Genomic DNA, 19,560 nt, shown 5'->3' with positions numbered 1-19,560 from the left:
TGTTGCGCGTACGTGATAGGTTCTTTCGCCTTGAGGGTAATCACGTCTTAAGTTTTTGATTCTATCAAGTTAACTATCCGGGAAAAAGTTTGAGGAGATCTGGGGCAAGCTGACATCCGGCAATGGCCAATTGAATCAATAGTCGTGATATCCAGGAATATGATTTATGCTCAAGGCCAAATTGCTGATAAGAAAGAGTGTCTCACTTTACTAGTGAAAAGGGATATTCTGATTTTGAGTGTGAGATTATGTCCAAAAACACTATCATTGAAACATTGCAATTGATTTATGCATCTGAAAGGAGAAACTAAATCTTATTAGACATAGTTAGGTCTATGGCGAGTCAATTAGATCTCCATATCCCCTTCTCGGAGCATGCTTTATTAATGACATTTTTCCCAATAAATTGAGTTTCATCTAAGGCTGTACACCATATGAGATTTGGACTAGGAGACGACCTAATATGTCTTTTGTAAAGATTTGGGACTGTGAAGCGTCAAGTTTATAATAAGTTTGGACCTAAATCGAATAGATTTATTTTGTGGGATACTCAAAAATAACTTAGGGTTATTATTTCTACAATCCTATTCCTACCCGAAGGCATAGTGTTTGTCATAAAAATGAAGTGTATCTCCAAAAGAATCAATGGAAAGTATAACTTCAATAAGCTCAAGAACCACCAAGTGACAACAAGCGGATATGATACTAATTCCTATCAAGGAAGAACACTTAGAACCCTAAGATCTAAATTAAGAAAAATTTAAAAGAAAGACCGATCAATTTTCTTGTTATCTCATTAATGAAAAATGAATACAAATTTATACTTTTGAGTCATATTCTTAGTGGGCTACATGTGGCATCATCACCAAAGATAGAATATTCTGAAACATGAAATCTAATAAAAGGCTTATACTAAGGACTCGTTCTTGGGAGTATATGAAGAGGAAGATAAGCTGAGCCTAGAGATTACATTGCTGCTAACTTCCAAACTTATAGATATGACTTGAGATCGTATCAGGTTATATGTTTTATTTATATGGTGGCATGAGGGAAAGTTCAAAGCAAAACCATTTGTTGATTCTAACCATTGACTAATTCTCTTTCACAACAGAAGCATGGATGATGGTAATTCTAGAGCATTAGGCATATGGTTGAGTTATGTTCAACTTCATCACCGTTCGTTTTAACCAATTAACCAATTATAACTATTTTTTATCAACTACATTAATATCTATTCAAGATAAAATTTAATAGTTGCACGTAGATATTAATAAAACTAAATAAGAAAATTTAAATAAACAATATAACATTATACAATATTTAACTGTCATCTTAAAGTCTTAACTCTCTACTCTTTAGATTTTTTTTCTGAATAATGTTAAGAATAAATTTAATTAGCAAAAACGGGTGAGAAAAAAATTATTTAGTGAAATGAGGTAGTTGTGGACATAAAGGATCTGATGTCGATAGAGTACTTTGAATTCGCAAGAATTTTTGCGAATTACAGAGAATCTCTGCATGCACGGACTCCAAAGTTGTTGACAAACTCTTTTAATTTGTAAAAAAAATTCGTGAATTCCAAAAGGTTATAGATTTAATACTTCAGTAGATAACGTCAAATGTATGTTGGCTTGATTGTATTGACCTATTCAAAAGGCTTTCATGTCCACGGTCCATTTTTTTTTCATAATTCTTTGCTCCATCATTTTTTTCACATTTATTTGCTCCATCATTTTTTCGAAGGTTATATATCATAATTCTTATTCAATTATATAAATAATAAATTTTCCAATTTTAATGTGTTTTTAATTTTTCTTTTTAATTATGTGAATTTAAGTTTTTTAAAATAAATCTTTTAGACTTTGATTTTAGTACTTATTCTTTTATTTATCAATTAAAAATCTAAAATAAAATCAAATATTATAAATATAAGTTGTGGGAGAAAAAATTAAAAACAAAATTATTCAGATTAATGTGGATCAATTATCATATAAATATTTAAAGAATCTTAGAAAAAGATAATTATAAAATTATTAAACTCTTTGGTAAAAAAAAAAGTAATTTAAAATGCCTTGGGTGGGGTTTAAACCTTGGACATCTAATCCAATGTAATATGTCCATACCACTAAAGCATTAAATATATAACATTTACAGATTCGCAAAATTTATTGCGAATCCAGTGGTAACTTTGGAGTCCGTGTATGCAGAGATTCTCTCCAATTCGCCAAAATTCTTGCGAATTCAAAGTACTTTATCCACATCAGATCCTACATGTCCAAAACTACCCCATTTCGCTAAATAAAATTTTTCCACCTCATTTAGCTAATTAAATTTATTTTAAACATTATTCAGAAGAAAAAATCTTCTTAAAAAAATGTGTTTGTAAAAATAACAATCCTCGTCTCATTCAATGGACTAAAATTGGGATAATACATAATCAAGACAACTATAATCATCATATTTTCATTTTATGTCAAATAAATAAACAAACTAAGTCTTATATATTCAACTTCAACAATTTTTTAAAACATAAGGAACACCTCCGGACTACCGAATAAGATGTTAATGACATGCTGTGGAGATTAGCAGAGACCCACTTATAAATAGGAGCGTCGGGCGCTGGGGGATCCTCTCGATGAGGGTTTCTACCAACTGAGATTTTATTGGACACCGAAGAATTCAAACCCTTAACTTATAAAGATGTGAAAGTTAAACCTGGAACATATGTCAAAGTTCCTTCCAAGAGAAATATATTAAATCTGACCATTATTGAATTTTTTTTTTCAAAGGTAAACATTTCTTTGAAAATTTGGGTCAAGCCCCTCGAAAGGTTAGCACAACTGCTTGGGCTTACGAAGATTACAAGTCAATTTCTTACACTTGAACCCATAACTCTATCACTAGTCTCAAAAATCATTCATACTTAATATTCAAATCAATTTTAGTTACTTTTTAATTCAAACAAATAATATTCTTACTTTTCTTTATTCTTTCAATCAATACTTAAATTTGGATTTAAAAAAAATCAATACTTAAATTTCCTCCACCAATGGTCTCAAATCAAATAATAGATTTAAAAATTATCTTTAAATTTTTTTATCAATTTGAAATATTTTAAAATTACAAAATTTAACTTTTTAATTTACTTTAATATATTTTTCATTCGATAAAAATTCTCGTGTATACATAAAAAATAAATAGAGAAAAATAATGATGCACCGACGGTGTAAATCTTATTTACACATTCAACCAATCATATTTTAAGGATGTCGTTAACGCATAAAAATTAAACTCAAAAAAATTCAAAATCTCAAAAAAAAAAATTCTGAATTAAAAACTATAAACCCTGTTAACCCCCCACCCCAAAAAAAAACTATAAACCCTAATCCAATTCCCAAATTCTTCACCGACAAGCATCCATCATTGGAGGCGGAAACTCTGGTTCTCTTCCCCTCACCGGAGCCACCGTCATCCCTCACCGGAGCCACGTCCGTCCACCATTCTTCACCGGAGCTACAATTCTCCATTTCTCTTCCCGACTCATCACTCACCACCATCTCAGCCATGGCTGAAGAAGACTACAACAACGGCGCAACCAACGAAGCACCGAAGGAGAACACCAAGCGGAAGGGGAAGCACGACAAGCCGAAGCCATGGGACGACGACCCCAACATCGACCGGTGGAAGGTCGAGAAGTTCGATCCTTCATGGAACGAAGGCGGCATGGTCGAAGTGAGTTCCTTCTCCACACTCTTCCCTCAGTATCGCGAGAAGTATCTTCAAGAAGCATGGCCTCTCGTGAAATCTTCTCTCAAAGAATTCGGCGTCTCCTGCGAACTCAATTTGGTATATGCAACCCCATTAACACTAACCCTAAATTCACACAGTGCTTGATTTCAATTCAATTGCATTCAATTGCTTACTACTTCACATTGTGCACAGGTTGAGGGTTCGATGACGGTTTCGACTACCAGAAAGACTAGGGATCCTTATATCATTGTCAAAGCTAGGGATCTTATTAAGCTTCTTTCGCGAAGCGTTCCTGCTCCTCAGGTTAATAATCATCATTATCTTCAGCTGTTGATTTAATATAATTCATTGTGTGTTTATTTATTCATATGGTTTACTTGAGGAATGCGAAGTTTAGTTGCAATGTTGGCTTATTTTGGTGTTGTTGTGTTGCTCTGTTGACTGCTTTCAGGCTATAAAGATACTTGATGATGAAGTGCAATGTGACATTATTAAAATTAGCGGGATGGTTCGCAATAAGGTAACCTACATTGGCTGCCTCTGTTTTTCTATTTGAGTGTTTTCTTATGTTTTTTGTTTATTAGTTTATCTTAGAATGTTGATGGCTTTGTCAAACCCTTATTTGGATTGGGTGTTAGTTTTCTGGATTGGAAAGATTTAGCTTCTTAATTGATTGCACATTCATGAAATGATCCTCCTCTTTTATAGACAATCTTCGATCCCTGTTTGTTTGTATGGATGATTCTCAAAACCTATGACTACAAGGTCCAACTGTGATAGTTTCTTTGAAAAAGAGGATCTCGAATGTTATTTTTAAAACTTTGAAATGATAACCATAGTTATTGATAAAGGGTAGCAGCAAGAGTGATCAACTCCACTCATGGAATGTTAGCGGATGGCCGGAAGGCCGTTATCCCTCTAAAAATTATAGGTAGAAGTAGAAGAGAAGTAATTTATATTATACACATCGAGATGGTCCTTAAAAAAGTATGACCCAAGATCACCAACATATTCATAATTTACTAATCCAAGTTCATGCTCTCAAGTCTGAACACATGACATCAACTCGAGGCTAAATTAGCAGAACAATAACCACAAAAGTCAAAGAGCACAAGGGGTGAAAGTAGAGCACCAAATCTGAGATAATGATTGGAATTAATAGAAATAAAAAACCTTGAAGAGCTGTGAACTGTAAATAACTTTTACACAACACAGAAAAAAACAGACACCTGCAACTGCTAAAAGACAGAGGGTGTTATCCATAAAGAGCGTGAACAAGACCTGCATGAAAAAGTTAACATAAACATGTCTGAAGGGCATGATGGATGTATTTTGTTGAGCATTCCAGAGGTGTGCTGGTAATAATCGGGTTTGTGTGTTTTCTGTGAATAATTGATGGATTCTTACCCCTCTTTACATTAGCCGCTGTTTTTCTCCATGATCAATGTAATAACACTACAGTTGCCTCATTTGCATGCAACTGATACCCGAAAGATAAGGCTAGGAATTATAAGACACCAGTAACCAGACTTGTGGAGCAATAATCATTAACTTTTGACCTGCCCTTCATAGGAACCAAAATTATACAAGTATTATTCATAGAGACTATATACTCTTGCCATTGCAATATAATTCACTAAACACTTTCAGGAGACCTTTATTGTTAAAAATCCTAATGAAAGGAAGAAAACATCAGGCACTGAAATTTCTCCTTATCCATGCTCCAATAAGCGCATTGAATTTCGTATTTTGCATTTATGCTCATAATTATTGTATATACTATATAAATTAATATTTTGCAAAGCTTAAGCATTTCACAGAGGTCAGTCTGATGGTAGGAAGCTTTTGATTATTTTCTAACTGCAGGAGCGATTTGTGAAAAGAAGGCAACACCTTGTGGGTCCCAATTCTTCCACATTGAAGGTATCTTTTGTGAAAGTCTTCTTTGTTACTACTCCTGATTTAGTCTGCACAGTGCATACCGCTGATGCTGACTTCAGCTTTGTAACTCACCTTTCTCCAACTATTGTACCCTGGCGCAGGCTCTCGAAATACTCACTGGCTGCTACATTCTCGTCCAGGTAATTTTAATTGTTGCTTTAGAATTCAGATTTTAAAGGTGGGACATTTACTTGCACTCAAAATTTGTGTTGGATGCTGAATTGAGCTTACTTTCAAATTTTACTTGAAATTCCACAGGGAAACACTGTTTCTGCTATGGGTTCATTCAAAGGTTTGAAACAAGTCAGAAGGATTGTTGAAGAATGCATGCTGAATAAACTGCATCCTGTTTACAGCATTAAGGTTAATAAAATTGTATTTCTCCATCTTATTTTGTAGTATAGATTTTAGGTGTGGAAAATATCTCAGCCCTTTTGTCATTCTCAGATTCTTATGATGAAGAAGGAACTTGAAAAGGATCCAGCTCTTGCCCAAGAGAACTGGGATAGATTTCTTCCGAAGTTCAAGAAGTATGCTTTTTAATTTGATAATTTGTATATACAAAGTACAAATCCTCTACTTCAGTTTTATTGATGGTTCATCTTTTTCTAGGAAAAATGTTAAGCAAAAGAAGGTTAAAGCTAAAGAGAAGAAACCATACACTCCTTTCCCTCCACCTCAACCGCTCAGTAAGGTGAGACAAGCGCTAATATCCCCTCTCAAGTTGGAGTTCTTTCATCATTTAATATAGAGAGACCGTCCCCTACAAAAATAAATAAATAAATAAATGATAAGACAAAAGTGAGTTTGGTTCATCAAAAAAGAAGAGAAGTTTAATTTTTTGTTGTTGTTGGAAAATTGACTTAATGATTCTTAAAGAAGAGTTATACTTCAGTTGCTCTCAAGTACTCGATTGATTGCCCTGTTTTCACTTCTGCCTTCTAGCAGGATCCTGCTGAATGATATTGTTTTGTTGATTTGTGAATTAAATTAAGGAATCCTTGGTAATTTTTGTGATATTTCAGGAAGATGAGCAATTGTTAACTGGAGAATACTTTATGAGTGACAAAAGGAAATCAGCGAAGAAATGGCAAGAGAGGCAGGAGAAGCAGGCAGAAAAAACTGCTGAAAACAAAAGAAAAAGAGACGAGGCCTTTATCCCACCCAAGGTATATGTCAATATTTCTTTTGCGGTTTTCACTGCTTTTTAACAATTTCTGTCATGCATATTGGCCTATAATTTCATTTATGGTATTTTGTAAAACTTATATGTACACTCTTCAGGAACCTGCAAAACCGCTGGATAAATCTGAGGATGCTAATGATAATGTAGCTGACATGGCAATGTCCTTAAAGGTAACAGTTTCTAGCGTGTTTTTCATTTTGCCAAAATAACACTTTGTTTTTCTTGTTTGGCCTGCTAAAGTTGTTATAAGCTTTCTTTGGCAAACTAGTAGTTTCTTTTCAATGAATCATCATCTCACTTGAATCCAAAATGGTTTCATCCCACAGAAAAAAGCGAAGAAGTTTGGGGAGCGCAAATCGGGAGAAAATGTAGATGCTGAGGCTTACATTATGGGATCATCTGAACAAGCATCAGGAAAGAAATCCAAGAAGCAAAGGTCTTAAGCATGATCTTGATTTTGGAGATGGAATATGAGCATTTCATGTGAATCCTATCCAGAAATTATGTATTCTAAACACTAATGCAAGGAGGCATTTTGTATCTCTCTTGAACGTTTCAATTAGACTAAATGTACAATTTTGCTGAAAACTTTCTCCAATATAGTTTGGCTGCATGAGTTATTATCGTTGATAGTTCGACATGACCTTTATTTTTATTCCGTTTTATGAATCGTATTAATTGCTTGGAATTTTCAAAAAAAAAAAATTAGAGTTTAGTGTTTTTATAAAGAGTAAAGTACACTCACCCCCCTTAAGGTTTGTTAGAATTACACTCCACCCCATTCTTATCTAAAATCTACATCCCACCCCATTTTATATAGAGGCAAATTTAGTGACGAAAAATATTTTTCATTAATAATTAGTTATTATTTAAATTGTTAATCAATAATTTCAAAAAAAAAATCAATATAATCCAATAAATTTAAAAATGAAAACATCACAATCCTCCTCATTCTCTCAATCGCGTTTTTCCTCCGTAAATTCATAATGCAAATTATGCAATAGCACACCTGCCCGATTTACAAACCATATCTCGAACATAGTGAAGTACACTCACCCCCCTTAAGGTTTGCAAAAGAGTAATGATATAATTTTATTAAAATGATTAGGATAATTGAATAAAAATGAGAGTAAATTTAATAAGCTTTAGAAAATTGTTATTCAGACCCTCGATTCGTACCGCCCTGAATCTCGTGAAACCTGAAAACACCCATGATAATATTTCGCTCGCAGTTTAAAAAGGCGTTAGTAACGCACTTTGGAAGTGCGACTCAAACGCACTTAAAAACTGCGTTAGTAACACTTTAAGTGCGTCTATATTGAGTAGCAAAACCTACACACAGTTAGATCTTGGCCATTACAAGTTCAGAAATTGTTAGGAGTCGTGATAAACAGACAAAAAGCTACCTTATTTGTGCAGAAACTTACACATCCTCTACTTGGGCTAACTCTCCAGGCATATCAACCTCATATGACTTAACTGGACTCATATAGGTTCTATAATGGGAAAAACAAATTGTAAGCAAATTGTTAAGAAACCTGCATTTGTCGCGAACCTACAACTTTACACAACTTCATACAAGCAACGCACTTTAAAGTGCGACACACAACACATTCTAAAACTGCATCACTATCGCAGCCTAAACTGTGTCATTATCGCACTTTAGACTGTGTGCGTGACTGTCGCACTTTAAGGTGCGTGAAGTTATAATAAAAGTGAAAGCAACGTATAGTACCTTCGACAGTAACAGTTTCCAGTGAAAGATGGGTGAAAGCGCATGCGGGCGGTGACGACGATAGTGGACAACGAAGGTGGCCGGCGACGGGGAGTGGAGATATCAAATTAGAAGTGTGGGTGGTGAAGGTGAATGAAGATGGTTATGAATATGGTATGAGTGGTGTTGGCGAAGGAGGATGAAGAAGAAAGAGGAGAGAGAATGTGAGGATGAGGGTGGTGGGTATTTTCAAAAACAAAATCATTAAAGACATTTTGAACATTACACACTTTAAATGATGGTAAGAACTCTCTAAACTTTAAGCTATAAGCTACCTCAGATAGCTTATTGAAAAAACTTTAAGTTACTGAAATAAGCTCATTTACCAAACATTGAAAATAAGCTATATATAAGCATAAGATTTTTTTCATAAGTTACGTTTAAAAGTTTATTGAAATAGATTGAAAATGAGTTATATATAAGTATAAGCTATTTTTCGTAAGCTAACTGAAATAACATGTCAAACATAGTCTTACACCCATAAGTTAATTACTTCAATCAGTTGGATGAGCAACCTATGGAAGCAAATAATTTCTTCATTGCATTTTTTTTTTGAAAGTTGCCTGCATTAAAAACTAAACGCCAACTGACATTGAAGTGATTACATCAAGGTCTACCAAGTGTGCCATACCAGAAGGAACTTACTCCACCCACACAAAATCCGCATTAGTGGCAGCGTTCCTTGCCAGGAAGTCTACCACTGAATTACCAGTATGTCGAACGAAAGTAAATACAAACGAATCAAAAGATGATATACTAAAATAACAATCTCTAATAATAACATGATTGACACAATCCTAATGTTTAATAATTCACTTATTTATTTTAGGAATGAATTTTAGAATTTAAAGTCTTATAGTAGGGAATTTTTTATCTTGTTTTTATCAACACACAAAGTAAGAGACCTTTTGGATTGATTTTCCAACAATATATATAGGAATGACATGTAATATGAGTGAAAAACTACACGTTAATTATTTGAGATTTATAGTGTACATGTTTTTTTTTATAAGCCTTATAGTGTACATGTGTCATCATGAATACACCGTTATATTAATTCTTTAGGATTAGATACAAACAATATCAAAAATACTTGATATGTTCATCCGTTATTAGCATTTAAGAATCATGCATATATATCTCCACGTATATCCTTGCATGCAAAAAATGAAACAAAGGACCATATGCATGGCTATATAAGGAGATCGTTGGTATCTTCCTAATTCATCAATCATAAAATTCATTCATATACAAGACAATAATGAGTTTGAAGGTTTCTTCTATAGCTACTTTCTCATTTTTCTTTCTCCCCTTCATTGGATTTCTAGCTTTTGCAAAAGTAAATGATGAGAGTCATAATATTTATGGCACTAGTGTTTTGATCAGCGATACTGTAGTTGTTAGCAAAGATGGAAGTGAGAACTTCAACAGTATCAATCAAGTTGTGGCTGATGCACCAAATAACAGATGCAAGAAATGGTTATTTCTTGATTAATATCAAAGAAGGAGTGTATGAAGAATATGTGTCCATCCCCGTGAACAAGCCGTATCTCATGATGGTTGGACAAGGAATTAACCAAACAGTCATTACCGGCAACCGCAGCTATGGTGGTGGATGGAGTACATATGACTCTGCGACATTTGGTAAGAAAATATATATAATATCCTTCTTTGTACATAACTATGATTTTATATTATATACGAGAAGAAAAATATCATTAATCCAAAAAACGTGTCATAATCCAACTTTTTGCATATGTGTGTGTTTTGTAGCTGTAGCCGCAAAGGGATTTGTAGCGGTTAATATGTCATTTCAGAACACCGCTGGCCCAAAAAACGAACAGGCAGTTGCATTAGTAAATGAAGCAGATATGTCCACCTTCTACCATTGCATCTTTGACGGGTATCAGGATACTCTTTATGTACATGCTTCAAGACAATTCTGTAGAGAGTGTGACATATATGGAACAACCGATTTCATATTTGGAGAAGAAGCTAAGCTTGTTTTGCAAAACTGCAACATATATCCGCATCTTCCTTTAAATACACAGTTCAATGACATTGCTGCTCAGGGAAGAACATCTGTAGATAAAGACCCAGCCATTTCCATTCACAACTGCACTATCAAACTTGCTAATGATCTAGCTTCAAGCATTGGAAGTGTGAAGACCTACCTCGGAAGACCTTGGAAGATGTATTCGAGAACTGTTGTCATGCAATCCTTCTTGGACACTCTAATAGACCCCGCTGGTTGGTCTCCATGGAACAATTCTAATTTCACACTCTCTACATTGTATTTTGCAGAGTATAACAATAGAGGACCTGGGGCAAACACTTCCAATAGAGTTAGATGGCCTAGTTACCATGTCATAAATGCTATTGATGCTGCAAATTTTACAGTGGCCAATCTTCTACAAGGTAATGATTGGTTGCCTCAAACTGGAGTACCTTACATTCCTCGACTTATATGAATTAATTAACTTTATTGTCTTAATTTGGATCACATCGTAATTGTCATTGGGTATGTATATAGCATTAGTTTACGAATAATATATGAACTTTTCATATTTTCTACAATTTTAAGCTAGCTATCTGGACCACATTGTAATTTTCTGCAATGCAATTTGTGATCAGTAGCCAACTCTTTATGAATAATGAATTCTAAATCAATCTTCTTTTAATAGTAGATTCTTTACTGATATATATATAGCCATCTTGTGATGAATTTATATATATTACAAGATATGAGTCACAGCTATATATAGTACATATTCATCCGTACGTATATGGTACTTTAAAAAAAACGTATATATGGTATGAATTTGCTTATTAATATCTTTTATATATGGGGTATGAATTTTGTTTTTTAAATTGTTGTCTAAGAAATCACATGCTATAGTTACTAAGCAAGTTATACAAAGAGAATTAAGCCCCTAAAAAGGTTAATTAAGAGTTTAATCAATATTAGAAACCTCTATATTCTTAAGAAATATTTGGTCTTTACCACACTCAAGTCGAACAATAATTTCCTTAGTTTAATTATTCGAAGGAGAAAAAAAAAATCATTGGCATAAAGAAGATATTTATGTAGTTGAAATAAAAATAAAAATAAACGAGGTTATTGGTTGCTTCTCAAGTTATAAAATTGGTTCACTTTCAAGTTTCAACCCAAGTGCAAGACAAACATACTAATAGGGAACTAAACCTATGCTTGTTATCCGTTTGCTTTAGTCCAAATGGAACCACAAAGCTCTCTTTATAAATTACAATTATTTAATTAGACAGTATTGCACACTCAACTGTGTATCTAAACATTCACCAATAGAGTTTTGTTAAATTTGGATCTTTAATTTGTATGTGGTAACAACTTTGTCATATATTTTAAGGCATTTCTTTAAGCAAAAGATTCGTCATAGCCCTATACAAAAGTTTATGTAACGTGAGATCAACTTTTTAAATAAAACATTAAAAAAACATTTTTAAATAAATCCTTTCACAATCTAGCAAGCGGCAAGCTTGTGAAACAATGTAAGCTGTTTTTAGTGTTTCTTTCGTTGTATTGTGGGCCGTGAAAATGAATTTTAAAACATAGCCTAAAAAAGAAAACAGAAAAGAAAACCAACTTTGCCTTTGAATGTTCCGGTCCAAGGGCTTCATTATTTGCATTTTTTTATTTTATGCTTTTTCAAAAAAACATTGAATTTAAAATTGTGGTGAAGATAAAATCATGGTGTTTTGTTAGCCTTTGGATGGATGAAAAAAAGATAAAATCATATATGGTAGACAACACAAAAATAAAAATAAAAATTAGTTTGCTTCTGTTTTAATGTTGGCTCACCGGAGTCTTCAAACATGCACTTCATGAATTGATATATTTAACCTAAAAGCTACATACAATAGGTTCTCTAATTTTATTTTTGAACTTGAAAAAGTAACTTGTTTCCAAACACTATAAGCGTGTGTCTTCCTCTTGAAACCGCGTGTTTTTTGCACCTTTGCGGAACCTCCAAACCAATTATGATATAGTAAAATTAATTTTAAATCACAATATAGATGTTTGACTGTCATTTTGGAATCAACTCTACTAGCTAGAAGTTAGAGGAGTAACTCTTCAGTAAAACATAATTTATTGTGAGATTTTACACAATTGGATTTCATAATATTGTTCTACAAAAAATGTATTTTAATAATTTTACCCCAACATAAATCATTTCACAACACGATGATTTATCTTATGAGAAATATGCTTTTATGTGAGAAATGAGAATAAATCACGATCGTTAAATTTAATCATGTATGGTCCAGATTAAAACATGAAGTCACATTACTTTTTTAAGTGATCGCATAACTATTAATTTGTTTTAATTTATATCATTCATAATTAGATCTAACAGTTGTGATTTATTCTCAAATTCTCACATAATATCATATTTCTCATGATATACATCATCTTACAACAGACCTTATAATATCCAAACATGAAATAAAAAACAAACAAACAAACATGGATCCAAACTTTTTTCTCTCTCCACGTTGGGGTGTATAAAAAGATTACCAGTGGAATAAAATCGCATGTGATTGGTACAAAGGAATAAGTTTAAATCTTAATATCATATTAATTATATAAAATTAAATAGCCATTTCATCTACTTCATGTGATTGTGAACTGGTAGTGAAGGCCATTTGAAGTAGGAGCTCCACAACTCTTATCATAGTTTTGTTTTAGATGACATTGCCGCATTAGTGAAAAGGTTTACTTCAGCTATTTTTTCTCGTGTTTGTAGGGATGTCAATCTAAATGTTTGGCCAAATATTCTTTGTGTCGTGAAGATGGAGGTTGAAGAGTCAATTTTTTTTGTGTATTCATACATGTACTTAGTATTCATATAAGAATTAAATTTATTAATGATTAACAACTAACATTTTCTTATAAAAAAAACATACATGTACTTTGTCGAACTTTCTACTAATAATTTTGAAATCAAAGTTTCTTACAAAAATGCTTTCATTGGATTTCTAAAAAAAAAACTTTCATTTGTTTTCTTTTTAAAATGAATATATGCCCGTTTGGAAAAGTTTATTTGATAGCATAAGCTCTTATGTCAGTGTTTGGGAGAGCTTATGACAACTTATGACCTATCATAAGCTGTTTTGAGCTTATTTTCATAAGTTATTCTCGATAGCTTGTGAAAAAGAGTTTATGCTTATATATAGCTTATTTTCGATTTATTTCAATAATTTTTTTAAAATAGCTTATGAATATGCGCTTATGTCATAAGCGTTTATGACCATAAGCGCTTAATTAAGTTGTGTTTCAAAAAAGGGCCATAATACTCGTGCGTTACACAGATTTTTTTACAATATTTTAACATTATATAAAAATTATTATATTGAAATTTTTAGTAATTATTATAATGAATAATATAAAATGTTATAAATAACTAATTATTCTCGGATTGTCATGAGATGGTGGAGGTGGTTATGGGCTCGTAGGACGTCGAACAATACTAGCAAAGGGATGTTATTCATCAGGTCCGGGATGTGCTCCGTCACGAGTGACAAGTGGTTGTGCGTCATTTGCCGCGTGAACATAACAAGGTTGCATATGCTTTGGCGAAATATGCAACAAGAACGCGTTTTGGGTGGCAAGTTTCGAAGTTTCCCAAACCATAGTTGTACCTCTGCTATATTAGGATGTGCTCGTTTAGTTTTGCTTAATCTTCCACTGTAAAAAAAAACTAATTAATTTTTTTATTAAATTGAGTCAATTTTACCTTTACTTATCATTATTTTTAATTAATAATTTAAATTTAAATAATGATAAGTTTTTATTTCAGAAAAACTGAAAATTTTTCCAAATAGTTATTAATATAATGAGTAGTATAAATATTAGGATTAATTGTCAAATTAGTCTCTGAGTTTGTAAGCGAGTTTGATTTTAGTTCATCTAAGGAAAAATGACGCTTAGTGGTGGTTAAAAACCGCCAGTAATTGTAAAAATGACTGTCACTAAACATCATTTTCCCTCAGAGTGACTAAAATCAAACTCGCTTACAAACTTAGGGACTAATTTGACTATTAACCCAAAATATTATTAATAACTAATTAATAGTTACTAATATATAAATCAATTGAAATTTTATTGCTTTATTGATAATACTAATGCTTATTCAATGCCATTTCAATTTTCAATAATACAAGTATAAAAATAATAACTTACACACAATTAGTAAATAGTTGTGATCCGTCCCCGTAGGATAGCTCATGTGGTAGGAGTTATGAGACATATGAGTTGGGTAAGCGGCAGATGTAATTTATCTTTTCGAATTATAAAAAATGTAAATAGTTGTCCTCTTTAAACATCTAATCCAAGTCTGATTAACGTGATTTCAGACCCTCAGAAAAATTAGTGATTATAGGATGTAACTTATGAATCAAAAATAAAAAAATAAATTACAATTAAAATAAAATAAAAAGCAAAAAAAAACAAAAAACAGCAAATAGCAATGGAGGTGGGTCCGGTAACAGCGTAGCACCTTCGCTGGCAGACACACTCACAACCCTTCATTTATTCCAAACATTCTTCTCTCTTCCCTTCTCTTTAACCCTTCCTTCTTCCCTCATTCTCACCACCACCACCGTCATGGACCTCCACCGCCGGCCACCTCCCTCCGGCGACCACATCGCCGCCGTGGTCAGGCACCACCGTCGTAAACGACCTTCCTCCACTTCCCCCATTCCAAAGGCCTCCGACGCGCTACCTCTCCCGTTGTATCTCACCAACGCGATCTTCTTCACGCTCTTCTTCTCCGTCGCGTACTACCTCCTCCACCGCTGGCGCGACAAGATCCGCAGCTCCACACCTCTCCACGTCGTTACTCTCTCCGAGATCACCGCCATTGTCTCCCTCATCGCGTCCTTCATCTACCTCCTCGGTTTCTTCGGCATCGATTTCGTCCAATCGTTCATCTCACGCGCTTCCAATGACATCTGGGAGGAAGACGACGACGTCTCCGCCGCTGACAACAAACCAACCCCCAAGGTTCAACCACCACCGCCGGTGGAAACCCCGGAGGAGGATGAGGAGATTGTGAGGTCGGTGGTGGAGGGTGATACACCTTCATACGCGCTGGAATCGAGGCTTGGAGATTGTCGTCGCGCCGCCGCGATTCGCCGGGAGGCGCTGCAGAGGTTGACGGGGAGGTCGTTGGAGGGTTTGCCGTTGGAAGGGTTTGATTACGAGTCGATTTTGGGGCAATGCTGTGAAATGCCGGTGGGGTATGTTCAGATTCCGGTGGGGGTGGCGGGGCCGTTGTTGTTGGATGGGTTTGAGCACACGGTGCCGATGGCGACGACGGAAGGGTGCTTGGTGGCGAGTACTAACAGAGGGTGTAAGGCGATTTACGCTTCCGGTGGGGCGAGTAGTGTGGTGTTGAAAGATGCTATGTCAAGAGCACCGGTTGTTAGATTTGCTACTGCTAAGAGAGCTGCACAGTTGAAATTCTTCTTGGAGGATCCTCTCAATTTTGATACATTGGCTGTTGTTTTCAACAGGTTAGCTTCAATTTTTGTGTATGATTTTGTGGTTGGAGAAATTGTTGTTGTTATGTAGCTTTTTTGTCTTATGGGGTAGGTCTTAGGATGGAATCAAATCACACACTGAAGCTTTCATTTTATTGATTTCCATTTGTGTGAAATTCATTGAATCACATGTTTTGATTTGATTTGATTCTCAATAACTTAGTGGATCCTTTTTCCAATTTGATGGGACTAGCCAAATTTTCAATATGAGCTTTGCTTGGAGTGTATACTAGTAAGGGTTATAACTAAGTAATGTTTTTGATAATATGATAAAATAAAGTGGGAAGCTTTTTTGAAAAACAATATATTTGTGGCATTGGAAATAACGAGTGCAGTATGGTCTTTCTTTAGTAAGAAAGACTTCCCACTTTTGTATTCTTATTCTATGCAATGTTGCATAGGTTATAATAACCGGATTTAGCTCATCTAAAGTGAGAGAGTCACACTAGAGTATAACGTAAGTCATCACATGTTCACAATCATTAATAGTGATTATGTACTTTTAACGGTCAATAAAGCAACTCAATCAATGGTTGTGATGACCTACTTTACCCTCTAAAGTGAGAGAAAAGTGAGTGAGTCTCTCACTTTAGAGGAGCCAGACCCAAGGAACTAAACGTTCTTTGTTGGTTGAAAACCCCTGTATATGTGGGAAATACTCTTTGGTATGAAAAATCTTCCCTAAAAGTTGCATGAATGAATATCATTAATTGAGATAAAATAAGTAATGGCCCACCATATATTGTTACTGTGGTCTTGTGGATTCTCTTTTATCATAGACACGTCTCTATTATTTTTTTTGTGTTTTCAATATTTTGGTTGTTTATTTGTATCTTTAATTTTTTTCCCATTTTTCTGAGTTTGATATTGATATTTTTTTAATGTTGGATGTTTAAAAACTGTGGAAAGATGGTGAAGAAAATAAGGATGTTATTTTTTAAAATTTATACTGACTTATGATGTTTCATTTCTGTTGGTTTCAGGTCAAGTAGATTTGCCAGGCTTCAAGGTATTCAGTGTGCTATGGCTGGGAAGAACATTTATTTGAGATTCACCTGCAGCACGGGTGATGCCATGGGGATGAACATGGTCTCCAAAGGAGTTCAGAATGTTCTTGACTTCCTTCAAAATGATTTCCCTGACATGGATATTATTGGCATCTCTGGTAATTTCCAATTCCTTTTCCACTTTAATGGATGGGATTTCCTGGATCGTTCTTTAGTAAGCCTGCATGATGTCATGAATACAACTAATGTGGTATATGCAATCACACGCTGTCTCTTTTTGTCTCCTATCAGTTATATAGTGGTTTCTTTCATGAAAGTGGTCCAATTGCATTATCTTATTTCTTTCAGTGTCATCTTTTGACGTTTTGGTCTTTTTTATATTATATTATATTATTTTAGGTCCTATCTGATTTGAACAGGATACTTGTGCCATATAATGGTGTTGCTGAAGAGTTTCTGTTTGAATTCTAATCTGAGCTTGATTTGTTTATCTGCCTGCTTTAAAAAAAAGGGTTGATCTACTAATATGTATGTAACTCAATGTTATTTGCTAGAGTGATCATATTTTTTGAATCTGCTCCTATTGTGTGTACTACTAGTATTAATTCTTTCCTCATGTGGAATCAAGTTTAGTAGTTATTCTTGAAGTTAACTTGTATCTTTTGAACTTCTCATTATTATTTGATACCTATTATCAAGGCAAACTGAATTAATTTAAATGGGAACATAAGACCAAAAATGTGATGTTTTTGTCCTGACTTGATCCTTTAGGAAACTATTGTTCGGACAAGAAACCTGCTGCTATAAACTGGATTGAGGGACGGGGTAAATCAGTTGTTTGTGAAGCAATTATCAAAGAAGATGTGGTGAAGAAGGTATTGAAGACTAATGTTGCTGCCCTTGTGGAGCTTAACATGCTCAAAAACCTTGCTGGTTCTGCTGTTGCCGGTGCTCTCGGTGGATTCAACGCACATGCTAGTAACATAGTTTCTGCAGTATTTTTAGCCACCGGTCAAGATCCTGCTCAAAATGTTGAAAGCTCCCATTGCATAACAATGATGGAAGCCGTTAATGATGGAAGAGACCTTCATATCTCAGTGACTATGCCTTCCATTGAGGTAATCTTTCATCCATGTATTCATAGATTTTACTCCCAAGCTTATGGGTTTGGGAGAGTTTATGACATACCTATAAGCTGTTTTGAGCTTATTTTCATAAGCTGCTCATATAAGCCTTAATAGCTCTACCTCTAAGCCTTTATTTTACATGATTCATTGTCCTTTCAGGTTGGTACTGTTGGTGGTGGGACTCAACTTGCATCTCAGTCCGCTTGCTTGAATTTGCTTGGTGTGAAGGGTGCCAGCAAGGAGTCACCAGGATCAAATTCGAGACTCTTGGCCACCGTTGTCGCCGGAGCTGTTTTAGCCGGAGAACTGTCTCTGATGTCTGCCATTGCTGCAGGGCAGCTAGTGAACAGCCACATGAAATACAACAGATCAAGCAAAGATGTATGCAAAGTACTAACATCTTAAGGACAAAGATGTGGTGGTTGTCATTATTTGTTGTGAATTCTAAAATAAAAACACCAAGCTCTGAGCCCGAAATCCGGAATTTAGGGAAGAAAATGCAAAATGGAAGGCATTAGATTAGATTGTTGGCACTCAAGTTTGGCTCTGTATTGATATGTATTATTTGGTTGGAGGAAAATAGAGTTCTACCTGTTTGGTGTACATGTTTGGTAGCTTATTCTGCAGAGCCATTTGGATATGGGTGTTGGCATTCTGCTTCTCCTTAACCGAGACATTTGACGTGTTGTATTAAAATTCTTTTCCTGATATAATATGTACCTACCATTGTTTATGATCCATTTGTTTCTGTGTAGTTGGGGACCATGTAACCGAGTGGTTTGATGTTTTTTTCTCTTGTCATGTTGTCCGTTAGTACCCATGAATTCAATTTGACCATGTCTTTCCTATGTTTTCCCATTCTGTCAGTGTTGGATATTACAGAGATTGCTGATTAAACTTTGTAAGATACTTGACGTATTTCATTGGCACATTGCTACTTCTGTTCAAGCATAATAATCATCAAAATCAATGTGTTCGCTTGTCTCTGTAGTTAACCATTGCTAGAGACAACAACAACAAATAGAGTAAAATTACTAGGTGCTGGTTTGAAAATTCTTCCACAATTAATTATGAAGTTAGAATTAATCAATTAATTATGATTCAAAGGCTGGTGTCCAAGGACTAATAGAAAATGGAGTCACAAAAGTTCCACGCATGTTCTATTCTGTGCAATCACCTAATGGTCTCAGTGAT

The 19,560-nt window shown here is 34.4% G+C and overlaps 2 protein-coding genes and 1 pseudogene across 2 annotated transcripts; all 3 read left to right on the top strand.

Moving 5' to 3' along the window:
* Window positions 1-3,370: 3,370 nt before the first annotated feature.
* Window positions 3,371-7,509, top strand: LOC130733394 (KRR1 small subunit processome component homolog). The gene is made up of 11 exons (XM_057585550.1): window positions 3,371-3,846; window positions 3,943-4,053; window positions 4,202-4,270; window positions 5,617-5,673; window positions 5,793-5,831; window positions 5,950-6,054; window positions 6,139-6,221; window positions 6,304-6,385; window positions 6,717-6,860; window positions 6,976-7,047; window positions 7,204-7,509. Exons 1-11 carry the CDS (start codon window positions 3,565-3,567, stop codon window positions 7,318-7,320), a joined length of 1,161 nt encoding a protein of 386 aa, XP_057441533.1. The 5' UTR covers window positions 3,371-3,564; the 3' UTR covers window positions 7,321-7,509.
* Window positions 7,510-9,912: 2,403 nt separating this feature from the next.
* LOC130714682 (probable pectinesterase/pectinesterase inhibitor 7) lies at window positions 9,913-11,122 on the top strand (annotated as a pseudogene).
* Window positions 11,123-15,208: 4,086 nt separating this feature from the next.
* On the top strand, window positions 15,209-19,214 carry LOC130733393 (3-hydroxy-3-methylglutaryl coenzyme A reductase 1-like). The gene is made up of 4 exons (XM_057585549.1): window positions 15,209-16,205; window positions 17,216-17,397; window positions 18,011-18,357; window positions 18,526-19,214. The coding sequence occupies exons 1-4, from the start codon at window positions 15,295-15,297 to the stop codon at window positions 18,769-18,771; spliced, it is 1,686 nt and encodes a 561-aa protein (XP_057441532.1). The 5' UTR covers window positions 15,209-15,294; the 3' UTR covers window positions 18,772-19,214.
* The last annotated feature ends 346 nt before the right edge of the window (window positions 19,215-19,560 follow it).

This window comes from Lotus japonicus, chromosome 1, assembly GCF_012489685.1.
Source record: "Lotus japonicus ecotype B-129 chromosome 1, LjGifu_v1.2".
Taxonomy (NCBI): Eukaryota; Viridiplantae; Streptophyta; class Magnoliopsida; order Fabales; family Fabaceae; genus Lotus; species Lotus japonicus.
Note: the sequence above shows the minus strand (reverse complement) of the source record. Positions and strands in the feature narration are given on the sequence as shown.

What these genes read in the sequence shown, in the direction of transcription:
- LOC130733394 (XM_057585550.1), top strand. Translation starts at nt 3,565, where the DNA reads ATGGCTGAAGAAGACTACAACAACGGCGCAACCAACGAAGCACCGAAG. An exon ending in GAAGCGTTCCTGCTCCTCAG is followed by an intron (nt 4,054 to 4,201) that starts GTTAATAATCAT and finishes GACTGCTTTCAG; the next exon opens with GCTATAAAGATACTTGATGA. An exon ending in ACATGGCAATGTCCTTAAAG is followed by an intron (nt 7,048 to 7,203) that starts GTAACAGTTTCT and finishes TTCATCCCACAG; the next exon opens with AAAAAAGCGAAGAAGTTTGG.
- LOC130733393 (XM_057585549.1), top strand. Translation starts at nt 15,295, where the DNA reads ATGGACCTCCACCGCCGGCCACCTCCCTCCGGCGACCACATCGCCGCC. An exon ending in GGATATTATTGGCATCTCTG is followed by an intron (nt 17,398 to 18,010) that starts GTAATTTCCAAT and finishes TTGATCCTTTAG; the next exon opens with GAAACTATTGTTCGGACAAG. An exon ending in TGACTATGCCTTCCATTGAG is followed by an intron (nt 18,358 to 18,525) that starts GTAATCTTTCAT and finishes TTGTCCTTTCAG; the next exon opens with GTTGGTACTGTTGGTGGTGG.